Source organism: Canis lupus, chromosome 5 (assembly GCF_003254725.2).
Source record: "Canis lupus dingo isolate Sandy chromosome 5, ASM325472v2, whole genome shotgun sequence".
Classification (NCBI taxonomy): domain Eukaryota; kingdom Metazoa; phylum Chordata; class Mammalia; order Carnivora; family Canidae; genus Canis; species Canis lupus.
Genome location: NC_064247.1, coordinates 40,483,564 through 40,504,452, shown reverse-complemented (window position 1 = coordinate 40,504,452; position 20,889 = coordinate 40,483,564). Strand labels below are relative to the sequence as shown.

The window sequence follows — 20,889 nt, the reverse complement described above, 5'->3', positions numbered from 1 at the left end:
TTTTTTCCTTTCAAAGATTTCTCTGGGATAAAGCAGCAGCTGGATATTTGTGTGAGAATATAAGAAAGAGAATGTTACATGTGCATGCCTGTGTGTATCAACCTTCCATATGAGAATCTACTCCAGCTGTAGGAAGGAAGGGGACATATGTACAAAATCACCTTACTTTTGTTAGATTAAAATAAAAGCAAGGCCTACTAAACCATCTCAGTACCTGGAAATTATACAGAAACATTCTTGATTTCCTTTTATTCCCCAGCTTTCCTTTTTCCTTTTTTATTTTTACTTCAAGCATTACGGTGTTGTTTTTTTTTTTTTTTTTTAGCTTTTTTTTTTAAGTAGGCTCCACGCCCAGTGTGGAGCCCAATATAGAGCTTGAACTCACGACCCTGAGATCAAGACCTGAGTTGAGATCAAGAGTTGGATGCCTAAGGGACTGAGCCACCCAGGCACCCAAGCATTAGCTCTTAATAAAGGCCTTCTAAAAATAGTTTTCCCACCAAAGTTTTTAGCATCTAAATACACCTCTTCTCTGCCTCCAGCATGTCCTCACTCCTGTTAGCACTCCCATCTCTTCCCCAGCAGCCCAAACCTAGCTCAGTATGCTCTTTCTTCCAATGCTACCCCACCCAACAAAAAAAACCAAGTTGCCCACTTCAATCAAAGCAATTTCCAATTCAATGTCCCTCCTACTGGACCCTCTCTTTCTCAGTCATTCTACAAACAGGCTCCTTTATTCTGGCTTTCCCACAACTCTCCCACAATTAGATTCTGCCCTATGGCTCCTTTCTCAAGCATAAACTCTGCTTTTCATCTCATGTATCATGCTATATCAAATATAGACTTCATAATAATAGTTACAGTTCATCGCATACTCACTATGGCTGCTCTTTTCAACCAAAGGTTCATGAAGCCTGTGTTACCAACGAGGGAGCCATAGCTCAGCTCTGGAACTGACTTGACCAAAGTTAAAAGCGAGCAAGCAGCAGGGCCAGTGCCGAAGCCAGCTGTGCCTGGCTCCAAATAAAGCCAACTGTCTTTCCATGTCATTACACTCCTCTACATGTCCCCCTAGCCACTCCAAATCCAGTGTTTTCTTATATTCTAGACTGAAACAGGAAATACACAACATTTTTTTTTCCTCTTAGGGAGAAGAATTCATGAGGATCTAATGTTAAGTCTTACTAGCCCGTCTGCTTTTCCTACTTGGTTTAAGCCTGTAGGGTTGTGCAAAAAAGGTGTTTTGCCAGTTTTAGGACTCGTCTGCTTGTGAGAGGCTGGTTCAGCATCTACTTCAGCTATGGGCTGCTAGGTTTCCCTTGAAAATAATAATAATAGCAGTTGCCACTTACTAAGTATTGTAAGTACCAGACATGGTAGTAAAGTGCTTTTGCTCATTTATCCTTAAGAAACCCCATGAAACAGGTCAATCACACTCACTTTGCATATGAGAAACAAGCTCAGAGATTAAGTCATTTGTCCTGGTCAATGTGGCAAGAGAGGGATGTAGAAGCTCCCAAGCCGCATGCTCTTAAATCTCTGAGGTGAAACCCGCTAATTATACAAACACTTCCTTTTATGACTGCCCCACCCTCCACCAGCAGAATTCAAGAAATCCACGTCTACCAGGCTAATCTGGAAAATATTCACAATAGTGGACACAAGAGCCCTTGGACCTTCAGCTTATGGGTAAGACTCAAGGTCACAACCCACACTGCAACAGAGATTTGGGAGAAGGGTCAGAAGAAGGCAAAGTAAAACCCTGGGAGAGTGGAACAGGAAGAAGTAGTGACTGGAAGTGACCAGAAATTGTCAGGGTCTAGAAGAAGCACTGAGGTTGGATGGAAGAGAGCCATGGAGAAAATGGCCTGGAAACTCCAAGGGAGGGAAGAGGCTGGTGTGGAGCAACTCCTAAAGGACTGATAACCACCATTATGGGAACTGAGGTCAGAGGAATGGGCTCAGAGGTCACTCCCCACCACTGGTAATTCTATGTACTGAACAGATATCCAAACTGACGTCATAACAGTTGGAGAAAATAAACAATTTATTACCTATCTACTTGTAATGGGTATGTTTTACAATTATCATCCTTTCCAACCCCCTAGGGCATGAAAAGGTGAGAGCACCATACTCACTGTTCAGAGGAAAACGGACCAGAGAAGTGACATTTCTTGCTGAAGCTTACACAGCTAAGTGAGGGCAGAGGTCCAAATCTAGGTCCATCTGACCCAACAATGATGCTCTCTCCCAAACCTCAGCAGCACTAGTAAACACTGTCCATAAAAAGGATATCCACAATGTTTTTGCAGGCTCCATTATGAACAGAGGTAATAGCCCTAACTCTGAAATTATTTTTAATAAAAGCAAAACTTACTGGTGGAGATGCAAAGCGACAAGATGGAGAGCTACCACAGGAGCTTCCAGAGACAGAGCCAGCGTACACGGGCACTGGGACTGGGCAAGCTGGGGGATGAAACACACGAAGAGAGATACCACCCTGTAGTGCAATTATACGGACTGTCTCACAGAAAACCTGGCAGAACTACGACATCTTTGTGCCAACCAAAAATTCATTCACCTACTTATTACAGCTCCCAAGGATAAAACTAAAACTGCTGTAATTACTAAAACTGTTTCAATTTGGATTTGGAAAACAAAAAAAAAAAACTGTAATTAAATAAGTATGGTTACGGGTATTGACGAAAAACTCAATGAAATCTTAAGAGGCACAATCGAAAATTAGGGATCCCTGGGTGGCGCAGCGGTTTAGCGCCTGCCTTTGGCCCAGGGCGCGATCCTGGAGACCCGGGATCAAATCCCACGTTGGGCTCCCGGTGCATGGAGCCTGCTTCTCCCTCTGCCTGTGTCTCTGCCTCTCTCTCTCTCTCTCTCTCTCTCTCTCTGTGTGTGTGTGACTATCATAAATAAATAAGAATTAAAAAAAAAAAAGACCTACTTTGCATTTTTAAAAAATCGAAAATTTTGTAACACAAAATATTAATTTTTCTTAAGTCTACATTCACTCTGCAAGTAAAAACACACAAAAAAATTAGGTACTCACATTTCTTCACTGGAACTTGCTCAAGAAAAGGATGGCTAAAAAATGCTTCTGTAATGAAAAAAAGAGAATGCAACTCTTAGACTGATGCTGGCTAGCAGACAGGTTAATCTTGTGGATATCTTTGAGATCATAAATAATTGTTAACTTCTTTATGTAGCCTCCATCTCCTTCCACTGCAAAAGCCTATTATTTTTATAAATCTATAAAAATGATCAGATTATAAGTCATTATTAACGAAAAATTGGATATAATAATTGTAAATTTTGCAACAAGTGCATTCCAACACAGCAGGCCCCGAGCAACCAAAGCAGCTATGTGCTCTGACATATGCTGCCCTCGCATAGACAATCCCATGGAGGGCTGTAAGCAGGCCCTTGCTAAGCACATACATCAAGCAAGGCTGTTGTTAATTGTTCTAAGAAGCAATCTAGGCAACGGATTTATACAATATATCCGATCCTTCTATCCCAGAGAGATATTCCAACAGCTGGTTTCACATTTTTTTTTTAAAAAAAGCTGTTTAGCCTGATTTAATATTTTGGCTATCCACCAAGGAGAAAACCTACACAATAAGCCTGCTAATTAGATAAAGATAAATAAGCAGGTGAGTACATGGCTGTTCCTTATTTTACTTTCTTTACTTTCCTATGTGTATAAAGTATTTCATTATTTCTTTACAAACCCACAAAGATAATCTCATCTGTCATGAAGTCCCAGACCTATATGCTAGTAAATCTCACAGAGCAGGCAAGAAGGCAGCACCACACCAGTGTGGGGGGTTTAAATGAGCTAATACAAGACCAAGGAAAGCTTAACTCAGGTCCGTCTAACGAACGTATCTTCCTCTGAAGGGTCCTGTGAGTCTCACTGAAATAAATCACCAAAAGTCACTCAGAGTATATTATCATTTATATAACCTGCTAAGGAATAGAAGTGTGGAGGGTTTTTTGTTTTTGTTTTTGTTTTTTTAACTGTGGAGGGTTTTGAAGAAAAACATGAGTTTTCTATCCAAGATCATTTTTAGAACAAAAATTAATATACATATACATAAATTCTAGTTTGACATATGAGATTTTTTATGCTGATTTTTATGGACATAATAGGGATAAAATAGAAAAGATATTTTTAAAAAACCTGAACGCAAATGCTCTGAAACCACATTCCAAATCAATTGCTATGGTATGGAAAGTATACATTAATATAATCTATCATTTTAAAGCTATTATTGATGACTAAGTTGTTTCAGTATTGACTGATACCTCTCATGGTTATAGAGTAACTCTCTAAATTTAATCTCTCACTCTGAAAGAAAAAAATATTTACCAAGTGCATGTGCTGAAATTTAGTTCCAACTTTACAGAATTTTAAGAAAGTACATATCCAGACTATTTCACCTTGTCCCCTATATGGAAACCTCTAGAGCTGTTGTCAACTGAGGGCATTTGCTAGAACAAAGAACTGCATGCTTTACATACCAGCTTATTTAGTACTCACAAACTTAATGCACGGCATTATCTTTCCTTTTATGGACAAGGAAAAAGCACATAAAGGCCATGTATCTTCTCTAATGTCAAAGAGCTAGCAAGTTGAAGGACTAGGATTCAAACTCTGGTCTATTTTATCTAGAAGCCTATGTGGATTTCCGTAATACACATGAACGGACCAAAACTCTGAACTAAGTTTTTGCAAATCTCTATTACTATTACAACTAATTACTATCAGAAAAATCACTTTTTTTTCTAAAAATGCAAGATCAAGGTTAATAAGCATTTTCATTGAACATTGCTTACAGCTTTTCTGGTCTGACATTTAAATTTAAGTCATGGTGCTTTAACGTATGGTTGGTAAGAATAAGATTGATAAGAACAATCTTTTACATGACATTGATAAGAACAAGTTAACAAACTGTCCTCCAAAGAGGAGCTGAGACCCAAACAATTTCAGGGAAAAACATTTCAAAGCCTTCAAGAACTGGATAATCCCTACAGTATTAAGCATTCCAAATTCTCTCATTACACAAGAAGTGGAAAAATATTATTTGAAAAATAGACTGTTAGGTTAAAATACTTAGAAATGTTTAGCTCTAAATGATTAAATTATAAAAGGAGAAAGGGGGCAGCCCGGGTGGCTCAGCGGTTTAGCGTCTGCCTTCGGCTCGAGGCGTGATCCTAGGCTCCTGGGATAGAGTCACGCATTGGGCTTCCTGCATGGAGCCTGCTTCTCCCTCTGCCTGTGTCTCTGCCTCTCTCTCTGTGTCTCTCATGAATAAATAAATAAAATCTTTAAAAAAAAAAAAAAAAAGGAGAAAGGCTCAAAATCAATGATACGGCTTCTGCCTTTAGAATCTAAAAATCTAAAATCATAGCCTCTGTGGAACAGCCAGAGCCTGTTCTCGGGCAGCCCTACAGCGCTGGTGAGAACCAAGCTTCAGAAGGGTTGCCACACACAGAGCTGCGCCTCCTTGTCTCTCAAAGCCCCATCTTTGAGGCTGGATTGTTTCTCCTCCTTTCCTTCCTTCCAGTTCTTCTCCCAAATATATCCCCAGCCTAGATTTCTCCTCTGAACCCCAAGTGCCCTTTTGACATCTGCACCCCTATGCTGAATGCATGTGTTCCGTCTACCAGGTCTAACCTGAGCTCCTGACTCTCCCAGAACCTGCTCTGCTACACAGCCTTTCCCGTGTCCGTAGCCAACAATTTCATTGCTTCACGTGCTCATGCCAGAAACCCTGGAGGCATCTTTGAGTTCTCACTCTCATATCCAATTCATCTGTACCTCCCGCTGCCTCTACTTCCAAACAGACCCAGGATTCAGTGGACTCCTGGCCACTTCTGCAGCTATGATTCCAGCCTAAGCCCCTTCATCTGTCCCCTGACTGCCCCCGCCCCAGCCTCTGTCCTCCCCCTACCTCACCACCTCTCTCCACAGTCTGTTCGCAATGGGCAACCAGAATGATCCTTTTTTAAAAACATCGGTCAGATCCTATTATTCCTCTGCTCAATTTCTCCCCATCACACTTTGAGCAAAAGCCCACGTCTTCAACTGGCCTTCTAACTGTTTCTCCAGTGTACATGGCACACTCCCAGCTCTGGGCATCTGTACTGGCTGTTCACTCCGCCAGGAAAGCTCTTCCCCCAGACATGCACACCGCCCACTCTCTCACTATCCTGCTGTCCATCAATCAAGTCTTTATTCAAAGGCCACTTCCTCAGAAAAGGCTTCATGGAACTTAAACTTTCAATCTCTCCCCCATTCACATTTCCCGTCCCTCTTCTTCCCTAGGGCACTTATCACCTTCTATGTGGTGCATAATTATAGTTTATCATTTGTTTGTCTCTCCTCCCACAAGAATATGTGTTACATGAAGACAGGGATTTTCTTTATCATTTATTACTCTATTCCCTATACCTAGAACACAGCAAGCACTCAGTATTTACAAAATAAGGGAAAGAAAAAAGATAAAGAAAGAAATTGACTTTAATTCTCTTCTGAAAACTCTATAGTATCTTTTCAAATACAATCTTTTTGGGATACACAAAAATCAAATTAGAAAGCGTACAAAATTTGAAAATATTACTTACCAAAGTCCATTCTGTCTTTCTGGTTTCTCTGAAGCAAACCCAAAAGGAGATTAGCCAAATAAGGTGATGTTTCTCTGGGAATACTGGGAGAAAGGAAAAAAAAAAAAAAAAAAAAAAGACTCTAAGTGGTGAGTTTAGACATATTAACTACATGACTTTTGCCTTCATTATGGTAAATGAAAACGTAAATATAATATGCAACTTCACAAATACATTTTATACCAAGAAGATCATGGTAAAGCCTCATTCCTTATAGGAGAAAAACAAAAACAAAACCCAAAACCTAAGCAATTGCCTTTGACAAAGAATATCCATTCGGGAAGATTCCTGCATTGCACTTATTATCTGTTTGAATATCTGCAGGAATAAAGTACTTCACAAGCACAGTCTTGAGTTTTAACATATCTTCAGCTTGATTCTAATATCTGCTAGAGTTCTCTATTAGAGAAAGAGCCACCTCTAATTCTGCCTACAAAAGGGCACAGCTTAAACAAATACAAATGAGAAATAATACAGCTTCCTAAAATCCATTAAGGATAAACCAAGAGAAAAATAAGTAATAGGAATATGCAATTCACAGAATAAAAACTACAAAAGAACATTAAACAAATGGAAGACTGCCAACTTTACTAGTAAAGAGAATAGTGCAAATTAAATTAATAGCTAATTGGTCCTCTTCTGTTTGTGAGACACCCAGTCTGATAACATCCCATGTTGGTAAAAACGTGGGGAAACAAGCACTCTCTTCTACTGCTGCATGGCCAATTTGGAGGGCATACCTTTTGGTCTAACAATTTCATTTCTAGGAGTCCATCCTAAAGAAATACACAGAAGTGAACGTACACACACACACACACACACACACACACACTTTTCACTAAACACTGTTTGGAGAAATAAAATAATGAAAACAAGAATCTGACTAAACAAAATATGATACATCTAATCACAGAACTCTATGAGCCATTTAAAAGGATAAAGTAGTTCTCCATATCCTGTTGCCCAACGATGTCTAAGATACACTGTAGAGTAAAAAACGTTGCAGAACAATTTCCAAAGTTGATGTAATTTGTATTGAAATACGTGTGCATAAATACATAAATATAAACACGTGTGTATAAATATCGACATAAGCATTCAAACTCCCATGGAAGAGATATGGAAAGATAACAAAACAAGCTTGTATTACGCTAGAGAGCAAGGAAGGCCCAGGGAGGAACTGACCTCCTCACTCACACACATCTGTTTCTGTTTGCATCTCCCTCCCCTCAAAGAGCACATAAAACTTCTGTAGTTTTTCCTTTTAAATATACTTTACATTTTAAACAAGAAAAAGAAAATGGTACAGCACTATCCAGGAACCGATGATACACCAGTAATTCTCTGATTTGTTGCTATAATGAACATTCTCACGTTACCATCAGCTGAAAAAAGATTCAAGAACGGAAACCAGTAAAACCCAGAGCTCAACGAATGTTGTGTTCACAGACAGTAAAACCCAGCAAAACGGAACACGTACCTAGGCATTAAGCTTCTGTTTTTTTCATAAAACATCCTTAGGTCTTGAGGACTATTGGCCTGTTTAAAAAAAAAAAAAAAGTTTTATTTCCTAAACAGGGGCAAACAGTTCAAATCATGTGATCCATGCTCATCTTATTGCTAGACAGCAGACATTCTGAACCTGAAAGCCGTGGATGGTGCAAGGAGCCACAGATGGACACTAGAACTCAAAAACCTCTAGACCTGAGTGCAAAATCTGCGTATCTAGGCTTTGTGTATCTTTGCTGAGGTCAGCCTCTCAGAGAAGCCTGAAACTTAGGAAGAGTTAAGAACCACTACTCTGGAGGTTACCCAGCCCACCCAACCCATACATTCTTATTGTGTAAAATTAGGGTATATTTTACCTTAGGACCCCCAATGATGCAAGCCAAGAATGGAGCTGTGGCTACCTTCCAATCCCTCCCTGGCAACTGGCAACAAGCAGCACCCTCCCAGTAAGGGCTGCTGGATTACCAAAGCCACTCCTCCACTGCCCCTCCCCAAACAAGCTAGACTGAGAAACTGAGTGTCTAGACTGGCTAGGGCACTGATTTTATATTATTTTCTTGGACAGATATGTTTACTTTGCTCCAGTTTTCAGGTTCAAAAAACCTCTTGGTAACTGGGCAACATGAACTCAGGAGGAATCATCCTGATTAGTTCTAGAGGGACTCTTTCTGACAGGATGTGAGGACAGTGGAGAAGAGGGAAGAGTCACTCAGAATAATTTCCATAAGAACTGAACTATCACCTCCTTCTTACCCAGCAGTGGCAGGAATAGAAAGCTGGAGATGGTTTCCAGCTTTTCTTCCCAGCCCAGGCCTAGCCCTCACATGGAGTCCAGGGCCCCCAAACCAAGCTAAGAAGCTAAGCGAGAGGTGATTATCACTGTCATACCATTTCCCACCAGGTTGTCAGTCCTGACCCTGGCTAGTTTTCACTAGCCCAGAAAACACAGAACAGGCTTTATACCCAGGCCAACTACAAAGGGAAGGCAAGTGAAAAAATAAAAATAAAAAAGCAAAAGCAAAAGATGTTCTGGCTCGCTATAGCAGCTTCTGCCTGTGACAAAATCAAAACAAGTCACAAGGGAACCAAAAACGCTTTTTTCAATGTATCCCCTGTTTCATAAATCAAAGGCAACTGTGAAACGAGAAGATCCCAAAACTGAGCACATAAGTAAAAAGTCAGGCTACCTGAAAAGGTGGTTTTCCAACTAGGCATTGATATACCACTGTTCCTATGCTCCACAGGTCTGCCTTAGCATCATAATGTTGAGACATAATAACCTCAGGAGCCTGGGGATAAAAACATTGCAGACACATGCATGATGTTATTTACATAATCAATACCAAAAAATTATCTGGTAAAGGTCACACATGCTCCTAACAAAACTACTAAAACAAGATCACACTGTGACATTTCCTTAATCAGATGATTCTGCAGTGAACTTAAACCACATTTGTACCCTGGGATTTACTGGTAAATCTCAAAAACAACATTGCCTGAAAAGAAGCAATTTATAGAAACAAATATTTCTATATATTATATGGACAGTAATACAGTAAGAGTACTAAGGCTATAACAAAGAAAGATACACACCAACTACAGGGCAGAGGTTACTCCGGGGTAGAAGAGTGGAAAATGGGAAGAGGGAAAAATTTAAAGGACTTGGGCTATTGCTGAAATATTTTATTTCTTTCTAGAAAAAGAAAAAAAGATCAAGGCAAACATGGCCAAATGTTATCTTCATTAAATATGGACAATAGGTACATAAGTGTTTGCTGTATTACTCCCTTTCTTTCCTGTCATTTGAAAGCTTTTAAAATAAAATACAAACTATGATGAAAATACAATAAGAACTGTCTTAAAAGCAAAGGCATTTGTTTTCTCTGCTGCTTTGTTACAGCTCTTTTCCCATCTCTCACTAGGTGTTGCTTTTTAAAAATACCAATAATCCAGACAAACATTAAACAGAAATGTCAAACATGCTCAAAGCCCCTGAAACTTTATTTTCCAGGAATCCCATTTTTAGTAGTCATCCCTGGTAAGCTTCTCACTGATTTAGATCAGAGAAAATCCTTATTGAACATAAGCCCACTTTAAACTTAGAATTGAGATAGGTACATAGATTTACTTTGCAGAATTCTAAAGCTCCATAATTAAGCTATTTCCAGGCTTGAGGCTTCACATTGGTTTGGAAGTTTCACAGCCTTGTCCTTTCAGACATAGTAACATCCATACGGAAGGATGAAGGGGAGAACTAAGGTTTTTCAGGTTTCCCTGTATGTAACACTACTTGAAAAACCTTCTATGATCCAGGAATCTTGCCAAGAGAAATAACATGCAAGAGATGAACATGTTTATCTTAGAGGTGAAGAAAGATCCCCAAAAGGGTTTGTTTTTTTTGTAAGTTTTCCCTAATACTACATATCAACTATAGCATGACCACACTTCATCAATTTGTGTTTTCATTTAATGTATTCGGAAATTTCTACTATTAATAACTTTTTTTTTCTTTTTAAACTTAAGCTAAATGGACTCCATGCTGGGTGTGGAGTCCTACTTGAAAAAAAAAAAAAAAAAATGGGACACCTGAGTGGCTCAGTGGTTGAGCATCTACCTTTGGCTCAAGTTGTTGTGATCTCAGGGTCCTGGGATCGAGTCCCACATCAGGCTCCCCTTGAGGAGCCTGCTTCTCCCTCTGCCTATGTCTCTGCCTCTCTCTGTGTGTCTCTCATGACTAAATAATCTTTTTTTTTTTTTTTTAAAAGTAACTAATGGGTAAGTGATTAACTTTTTACAGTTCACTATATTAAAGCAAAAGATGACTTACAACATTATCAATAGTATAATCAGTGTTGGTAATATAAATAACAATCTAGACTATCCATAAAATCACATCTTACTTGAAACCAGCATCATACTTAAATTCCAATGCTAATGGCACTGTACTGTACACACGTAAGGACAAAAAACACTCACCATGTACATTGGGGACCCACACAGCGTTGCAGCCATCATGTTACTATGTAGATAACGAGCAAACCCAAAATCCGCTATTTCACAAAATAAAAAGGAGAAAAACAAAGTATACTTTACTCACACTTAACACAGAATGTATCTTCAAGACACAAGAGGGCACAAAGGAATTATGAAAAATTTGCAGCTTATTGAATAAGTCTGTCTGCCAAAGAAAAAAAGTTTGTACCTCAATTTCGACAAGCTAAGACCTAGTAGTGATCACCACCTGTACAAGCCACTGCTCTGCCAGTTTTATAACTAAGGAGCAATCACTAAGCTTTGGGAGAGAAAACGCTCATTGTAATAAAGGATTCATTAATACATCTCTCACTAAATATCAATACCAGGTATAGAATTTGAATCGTTTTCTTCCTTCTCCAGATCTGGATGTAACATACGTAAAATCAGAAATTTCTTCAAATACTGGTAAAAGAAAAATTGGATTTTTCTTTTTTAACAATGAAAAGAAAAACTTAAAAAAAAAAATACCCTGTATTACAAACTGCTTCAAATAATTGTGAAAAGAAAGGCTGAAAAAAAAAAAAAAAAAGAAAAGAAAGGCTGATCTAAATGGTCTCCTAGATCCCTTGGGTTAAAATCCCATGAGCTGTAAAAAGCTGGGGTTACTCAACTGTTGCCACTATGGTTATACTAACTGCTTCCCTCTGATGAGAAACAGAATAGGGTTTGCTGCTGGGAGTCATGTTTGGAGTTCCTAACGCAGGCCCCTTGGGCCTGAGATTTAGCACATGCTGCTAGTAATGTAAAGGGTTCCCATACCTAAATGTACTTCACAGAACTCAGTGAAAATTTCAAGAGTACATCAACAAAATCCATCAGTTTAATACAGTTGAGCAAAAGTTATCTGAACGACTGAATCTCAAAACTGTCCTTTGCATAAAATACTACATGGCTATTTACCTATTTTGATGCGAATACCACTGACGTTGGACTTTCTGCGATTGGCATATGACAGCAAGATATTCTGTGGTTTGAGATCCCTGTGGATTATTCCTTTGCTGTGCAGAATTCGCATGGCAGCTGCGATCTGATGCAGAAACACTCTAATCGTGTCTTCACTAAGAGTTCCTTTAGCTGGTAGAAGAGGAATCGCACAAATATTTAAGCACACACAAAATCAAATACCATCTGCATCTTCCATCGACAGAATTAAGAATACAGAGGGAATAAAGAACTGGGATTCAAATTTTTTTTTGTTTTACTCTAACAATTTAAGTCTATGAAAAGATATCAGACACCTCAAACATTTCACTTGATTTGTATTTGTATCTCCTGTCTTCACCAGGGTTTTTCCCTTTCCTGTTTTTACTGGTGAAGCTGTCCACGTTACTCTGAACACAACAGGTACTCAGCAAATGTGAGGCCCATCGAGAAGCCTAAAAAAATTACTTCTCCTTCTTACTAGCCAAATATCTGGGATAAATATCCATATTTAATTCTAGCCATTAAATGAGCACAAATTAAAAACAGGTGAAATCTCTGAATGGGAGACTGGGACTTTACCAGCACGTGTGTCTGTCAGGGATCTGTGTTCCCACATCGCTCTCTCCTCACTTCCCTGCAGCAACTCTCCCACCCCACCACAGTATCTCCTGTAAGTAGACACCTATAAGAAGGAACATTTCAACTTGTTTTCACTTCTACAGAGAGACATTGTGAACATTACTGGAGGGTGAACGCTACAGCGTGTCTGTGCGTATGCCGGAGCACATCACGGTTAACAGCTTAATCTGGAGTCAGGCTGCCTTTCTTCAAATCCCAGCTCCTCCACCTCCTTACTGGGTGACCCTGGAAGAAGAATGCTCTGTGCATGCTTCCTCATCTATGAGAAGCTGTAAACAGACTCACTACATGGGGTTCTTGTGACAATCAAACAAAATAGCACCTTTAATAATGAAGACTTTAGAAAAAGCCTGACACAGAACAAGCACTCAAATATAGTCAGTACACAAATATAAACTTTTTATTACAGTGGATCTAAAAGTCACAAATGTGATTCCTTGAATCTACATTAGGGATTTAATATCCATGACGCTATCTACTAAAACTTTTGTGAACATAGCTCTGCCCATACCACTCTAGAATATGTTCTATATAACCTTTCCATATGTAATTAAGAAGTCAAAGATACTATGCTTGGAATAAATCATACTGTCACTTAAAATCAGTGTAGACACATTACAATGACATTTTATGTCTTTAACACCTTCAAATAAGATAAATCCCCATGGTTTAAAAAACTCAAATACTTTTTCTGGGGAGGGCTGTTCTTAGCCTATCCTCCTTTTTTATTCTTTGGGGCTTTTTTCTTGATGCTTACTAAAAACAAACAAAAAAATCTAAATACACTAAAACATCAAAAGTGGTATCTTCCATATGTCATCCTTTGGAAATAAACACAGCTAAAAATATGGAGTGTATGCTTCCAGACTTGGTGGGTCATACCAATGAGTAGATCTTTATTTTTGTAATGTTTTACTTAATAAGTTACTTCGCAAAAATTAAAATGGACAGCTTTCTTTTCCATTTCATTCATTCACATTTTAATTCTAGGGCTCCTTTAAATGACTGCAGCTGCTTCACACTTGAATTTTTTCCCCATGACATTCAACTGAATATACTCAAAATTTATTTGCTTCAGAGTCCAAGCAGCTGTTGGGGATGGCGGGGGGCAGGGTGGGGGAAATGAATGATCTAGTTTAAGCTGTTTCTGAACAAAAACTATAGTAAATATTCACATAGTTCTATGAACATGGAATGCACACTTCTCATCACAATCTTATAAACTGAATTTCCCATGTTACAAACTTCGTATTTTAAAGGCATGGCCAACATCAAAACTCTTCCCAAATAAATGAATTCTTGAGCAAGGTAGGCCCAGAGGGAGTAGGCTCAGCCAGAGGTGCCACACTGAAAGTATTCTGCTAGAATTCACGTTAAAGTACGACTTGATAATTAAAATTTGTTAAAACTTGCAACCAGAAGAATTTGTTTTCTATCTTTTGAAAATGTGAATGGCATTTTACTTATCAAAGCAAATAAAAGGACTACATGATCATGTTGTGATATAATGGCATTAGATCATCTAGACCAGTGCTCTCCAAAAGAAACATGTGACCCACATACATAATTTTAAGTTTTCTAGTAGCCATATTTCAAAAAGTAAAAAAAAAAAAAAGGTTTAAATACTATATATTCAATCTAATACACACAAAATATGATTTCAACCTGTAATCAGTATGATACTTAATGAAATATAATCATTCTCTTCTTTGAAATGTTCAAGATCAAACATGTTCACGTTTACAGCACACCTTCAGACCAGCTCACATTTCAAGAGGTCTGTAACCCCATGAGGTTGCTGGCTACCATACTGGACTGTTTAACTCTCGAAAATTACTTGAGGTCCAGATTTCTTTTATAGGTCTTTACGAGTGTTTTCAAACTGCAAGGGATTCCTTTAAACACTGTGGCAGAGAGGGACCAGAGCTCTCCCTGGTTAAATGACTTAACCAAAAACACAGCAATTAAGTGAAGAGTGGCACTGTTGGTAAACCAGCCTGCTTGTCTGACTCCCAATATTCAAGCTCATGAACTCCTCCCTCTAGGGTCTCCTGTTCTATAACTCCTGCTCTGAAATATCAAATACAAAGTTCAGCATCATGCAGAACACTGCCCTCAGAGCTGACTTCAGTCTGCTACACCAGTAACAGTGCCTCTGTCAGAGAGTAGGACTTGTGTTAATGAGGGAAGCTGATATTCTAATGAGGGCACTCAATCTGACCCCAGGGGAAAGGTGCTTTTATCCGGATCACTGAGAACCTCACAGAACTCGAGTCACTGAGAAGGTACAAACAGGGTGTTTTCTAGCTTGAACTTCTTTCGAGTCACTGAGAAGGTACAAACAGGGTGTTTTCTAGCTTGAACTTCTTTCCACCAGCAGTGAATGAAAACACTGCTATCTACTAGTAAATGACATTTTGAGAAAATCTTTTTTTTTATTTAATTTTTTTTTATTTATTTATGCATGAGAGACAGAGAGAGAGAGACAGAGACACAGGCAGAGGGAGAAGCAGGCTCCATGCAGGGAGCCCCACGTGGGACTCGATCCTGGGTCTCCAGGATCAGACCCTGGGCTGAAGGCTACGCTAAACTGCTGAGCCACCCGGGCTGCCCTTGAGAAAATCTTTTTACCAAATTAAGTTAAAAAAGAAAAGAGAATCTTGGTTAGGAAAAACAAAAACTACACATGAAAGAAACTACCAAATTCAAGCTAACAGTTTTCTCTAAGGGGGGAGGACAGAAATGAGACCAGGGCAGGGTTTACATATAGCTTAGACTGGTTGTAATTTCTTTAAATGGGGGGCGGGCAGTACCAGTTTCCTCCCATCCTCCCTCCCTCCTTCCCAACCATCAACTGGACAAACCCATCTCCCCAGTGCCTCCCCTAAAGTATGCTGGCTTCAAGAGGGCTGGGGGTGGGGGAAGTGGTCCTCCAAGGCCTTTGATGGAGGGTGGGGCTCAGCAGGCAGCACCTCCATGTGAGGAAAGTGGAGGAGGCCGGAAGCATCCCCCCGCCCCCCCCGCCCCGGGGCAGGAGCTCCAGGGTGGCAGACTGGGTGGCGGGGTGGGGGGTGTAGGCATTCAAGGAGTGTCTGGTCCCCGGTGCCAAGGAGTAGCTCCAGAGCCACTGCACCCACTGCAGCACCAGGCAGACACAAGCCTCGGGCAAGAACCCCCAGGGTTCTTCATATTGATCTCTATTCGGCTTTTCAAAGTCAGCAATGTTTTGTATTTTAAAGATTCTTAAAAGCTCACTTTGATCACACTTCGATTACTAGGTGAAACTGAACATTTTTAATATGTTCTTGTAAATTGTCCATACCCTTGTAAGTATACCTACTGATGTCTTAGGGTCACCATCAACTGCCGCGATTTAAAGGTTGAGATTTTTTTGCATATTTCCTTTGCATTTTAAGGGATGAACAAGTAGATGCTGGCCTCATCTAACACCATTTTAAAAAATACTTGTGGGAGGGATCCCTGGGTGGCGCAGCGGTTTGGCGCCTGCCTTTGGCCCAGGGCGCGATCCTGGAGACCCGGGATCGAATCCCACATCGGGCTCCCGGTGCATGGAGCCTGCTTCTCCCTCTGCCTGTGTCTCTGCCTCTCTCTCTCTCTCTGTGACTATCATGAATAAATAAATAAAATTTAAAAAAAAAAATACTTGTGGGAGACACAATTTGATCTGAATGCCTTATATCCATCCTATAGATATACATTTTGGATACAGAATTTCAAGCACCATCTAGTACTAAAATTTTACCTCTGCCACAAAATAATTTCAATGTTACTTTTAATTAATCCTTTGTAATTTTTTAATTTATAAGAAGAGTCACATTAATAAACACATTCTTAGATATATTTTTACATTATGATTTTTTTATTTTGAAAAGGACTAATGGTTCACTGCTGGTAATGCAGGAGAGTCTTTTGAAGAAGGGAACTATTTGTTTTTTTTTTCTCCCTTGGGGAGAGGACCCATCTCTCAAACCCTGCCAGAGAGAGGCACACACAAAGTAAGCACTTATACACAGGTTTAGGAATAAAACCACAACAAACAACAGTTGGGCAGCAAAGTCATCACACTTAAACAAATACACAAATATTTATTGAATGTTTCTATGCAAGTGCAGAAAACAGAGTCAGCATTATTTCAGAAGTAACTCTCAGGATTAAACAAACTACAGTAACTATCTCTATTGAACATCGACAGACAAACAAAAATTACCTTGCAAATAATCTGCCAGGTCTCCACCATTGCAGTACTGACACATAAAAGAAAAAAATAATTAAAATAAGAAAACTGATTCAAGATTAATTCAATCTATGATCAATTAATTTTAATTAAAAATAGTTCCTACATAATGTAAATCTAGTCTGAAAAACATCAGAATTATGGTAGCAAATTTAATTATATATTCCTTATAAAGTAGAATCTAAATCACTAAATGGACTTTATTAATTCAAAATTTCCCATAATAATCTGTCAACTTTAAAGTATATATTAATCAAAAGGAATCTGAAATAAATTAAGCAGCATGTATACTACCTACCTCCATCACCAAAAAGACAGAGTTGGGTAATTCCTGAAATGTAAACAGTAAATATAGAGAAAAAATGAATCATAAATTCAAAAAATAATGACAATTAATAAAAATACTACACTTGTTCATTATTAAACAAGTAAAATAAAATCACAAAACCTGTTAGTAAGTGATATTTAAAATCCCTACCACAATAACTTAAGCATCTCAACTTCAAAGCCAAGCCAAGTTTTGATGACACTAATATGGTCATTACATTCAATTCTGTTCATGGAAAAAACTAAAGAAAGATTCATTGTTTGGTCATAGCTATGGTAAATTTGTGGGGGAAAGAAGGGTAGGATTCTCTGGTCCTCAAAGAAGCACTTCCACTTTGAAAATTTATGTTTTGAGCACTGACTTGATAATCCTAAAACTCTAAATGTACAATCTGATTTCTGGAATACATGACCCAGGATGGTTAGTTTTTCTAATTCTTGTGTTTATTTGGAGGCAATCACATTATCTGGGACTTGCTGGCAAAGACATTTATTTCTTCACATATCTTGGTAACAGACTGATTTTTAAGGAACTGATTTCAGAAATTTTACTAAGTCTTTCAAAGTCCTATAGCTCCAGATCTGTTGATCAAAGAGTAATTCAAAGACTAGCTTCTTAATTCTTCAATAGCAATGCTTACAATGTTAATTCAATTTTAAATTGTACTTCCTATAGCCTAACTTGAGGCAGTGTTCAAGTGTGATTCAAGATACAGCCCTTCCCAAAAGCACCTGGCTTCATTAATATCCTAAATTCAAGAATGAGGAGTTCTATCAGAAGATAAAAGCAGAGGCGAGGCAGTATCCCTCAGAGTGTGGTGCAAGAACCAGTGCTAACCATGAATTATCTGGGACTAGCCCACAAAGAGAGAATTACAGAAATTAAAAGTAAGAAATTTTAAAAGGCTTCAAGCAATTTAACAAAATAAGTTTATGTCTGCTAAACCTAATAATAAAAACTTTGAAAAAAAAAACTTTGGAGGTTTGTAGGTCCTTTTTTTGCTTCATTTTTACAACAATTCCTTTTTATTGGATTTTATAAAGTATCAGTTCACACACAAGTTAGACATAAAAACTGGTGTCTCAGCACTTCTAGTCTAGAGCACTTCTGTGCAACGAGGAACACTGCTCTCCGGCCTTCTGGCTAAGATCAAGTGTGCAACAAGGAACAATACAAGGGGCAGCCACAAAGTGGTTCCACAGTGTTCACCAAGAGTCTGGATGCCACAAGTCAGGACCTGAATTATGTTGTGCAACTTAATTTCACTTAATTCTCCAGAGGACTAGACAAAAAATTAAAACACATGGTGCCCAATTCTTTGAGCCCCACACCTCCGCCCCCACAGGGAGGCATATGGGAGTTCAGAAGAATGGCAGTGCCTTCTGCTCTCTGCTGGGAACCAGGAACCACAGTCCTGCCCAAGCAGGATCACATATGGCATGGACAGCCAAGTTGGAAGCCTCAAACAGACAGCTGGTTTCCCTAAACAGCAGCACACCCATGAGCAGGAAGGAAGTGGAGAACCCGTCAGCTCCTAGCAGGCTAGGAGAGCAAGTCTATAAGAAATACTTATTTCCTTTAATCATAAACAAAAACAAAAATATGCCTCTAATAGCTAAATCATCTCTTTGGTGAAAAAAAAAAAAAAGTCTTAGATTTAGCCATCTAACCTGATCAAACCCAGACCAAAATGCCCTAAAAATACGGAGATATCATTAAACCAGTAACTTTTTTTTTTAAAGATTTTATTTATTTATTCATAGAGAGACACACACAGAGAGAGAGGCAGAGACAGAGGCAGAGGGAGAAGCAGGCTCCATGCAGGGAGCCCAATGTGGGACTCGATCCCAGGACCCCGGGATCACGCCCCGGGCTGAAGGTGGCGCTAAACCGCTGCGCCACTGGGGCTGCCCAAACCAGTAACTTTCAACACAGTTTTCTTCTCCCCAGGTAGGAAGCCCAAAAATATCTCAAATCAGTATTGCTTAATCAAATAATAGTACCAGATCCTAAGTACTGAAGAGAAAAGACAACTAAGAATTCCTTAGGGAAAGCTGAACTGTTCACTAGACATGAAGACATTGAAAGAAATATTTTAACATCCTTGATTTCTCATGCAAATCTTCTTTTGCCGCCCCCCCCCCCCTTAAAGCAGTACAAGTCCCCACGGGTTCAATCATTTTCTCTTGAACACCCTCCTCCTGAAAGGCTCCATTACAAAACAGTGTGCCTCTCTTAAGTGAAGCACTTAAGTAATCTGGAGCATGAGTAGCTCCAAGAGCCAGGAAAGAGTCAGCAAAAAGAAAAAAGAAGAAAACCAATCATGTCATTTATAGACTGAAATTCCTATGGCACTGGCGTGCCAGGAAAGAGCTTGAAGAGATACTCATAGGGTCAGACAGGCTGAGGGATGAGGCCAATGGGCCTGTGAGCCAGACCACCAAAGGTTTCCCAAAGTGGAACACACACCTGACTGCTTTTTCTAAAATTAGGAAATCCTCATCCTCAACTCCTCCCCAGGAACTTCCATCCACAAAATTAAACACAATGAATTTCAATTGATCATTTCCCTACTCAAACTCAGTAAGATAGAAAATCCCGGGCAGCTCAGGTGGCTCAGCAGTTTAGCGCCGCCTTCAGCCCAGGGCGTGATCCTGGAGACCTGGGATTGAGTCCCACATCGGGCTCCCTGCATGGAGCCTGCTTCTCCCTCTGCCTGTGTCTCTGCCCCTCTCTGTGCGTCTCTCAAGAATAAATAAAATCTTAAAAAAAAAAAAAAAAAAAGATAGAAAATCCCTAAGAAGGGTGCATGGGTGGCTCAGTCAATTGGGCATCTCCCTTTAACCCAGGTCATGATCCCTGGAGTTCAAGGATCGAATCCGAATCAGGCTCTCTGCTCAGTGGGAGTCCGCTTCTCCCTCTGCCCCCCTCACCTTTGCTTGTACATTCTCTCTCTCTCAAATAAGTAAATAAAATCTTTAAAAAAGAAAGTCCCTAAGAAAAAGGGGAAAAAAAGGTATTATTATGAAGAACTCTAGGCCAGTATATGAAAATTTAGATGAAATAAAAATTTTAAAAACAATTTGTTCAAGTAAAAACACAATCCTCAGAATTATTCTCCTTGGGTAACATGGTACTAGACAGCCTCATAGCATTCTATGTGTAAGGAGGCTTGGGTTATCATCTCTCTTTACCAAGGGGGTGGTGTGGTTGTTTTTTTTTTTTTTTTTAAGACTTTATTTATTCATGAGAGACGCAGAGAGAGAGAGGCAGAGACACAGACTCCATGCAAGCAGGACTCCAGGATCATGCCGAGCCAAAGGCAGACACTCAACAGCTAAGCCACCTAGGCATCCCATGGGGGTGGTGTTTATAAATAAAAAGTAAAGTCTTTTGAAGGACACACAACAGGTTTTTTTTTTTTTTCTGGGAAAAAAAAAAGGAGGTATCAGAAGAGGACATCTCTTTTTTAATATACTGCTAGACTATTTAAATTGTTTTTCCACTGATGGCC

The 20,889-nt window shown here is 39.3% G+C and overlaps 1 protein-coding gene across 9 annotated transcripts in view; it reads right to left on the bottom strand.

Moving 5' to 3' along the window:
- ULK2 (unc-51 like autophagy activating kinase 2) overlaps nt 1-20,889 on the bottom strand; it is an 82,459-nt gene that overhangs the window by 50,050 nt on the left and 11,520 nt on the right. For 8 of the 9 annotated variants that reach the window (XM_049109496.1, XM_025428235.3, XM_049109497.1 and 5 more), the window contains exons 4-12: nt 17,346-17,378; nt 17,021-17,057; nt 12,130-12,303; nt 11,170-11,243; nt 9,381-9,482; nt 8,165-8,223; nt 6,646-6,728; nt 3,065-3,112; nt 2,378-2,466 (exon numbers count right to left, since the gene is read on the bottom strand). In XM_049109496.1, the coding sequence (XP_048965453.1) occupies nt 2,378-2,466; nt 3,065-3,112; nt 6,646-6,728; nt 8,165-8,223; nt 9,381-9,482; nt 11,170-11,243; nt 12,130-12,303; nt 17,021-17,057; nt 17,346-17,378 (699 nt within the window). The remainder of the gene's footprint in view (nt 1-2,377; nt 2,467-3,064; nt 3,113-6,645; nt 6,729-8,164; nt 8,224-9,380; nt 9,483-11,169; nt 11,244-12,129; nt 12,304-17,020; nt 17,058-17,345; nt 17,379-20,889) is intronic. The other variant, XM_049109500.1, reaches the window with a different exon arrangement.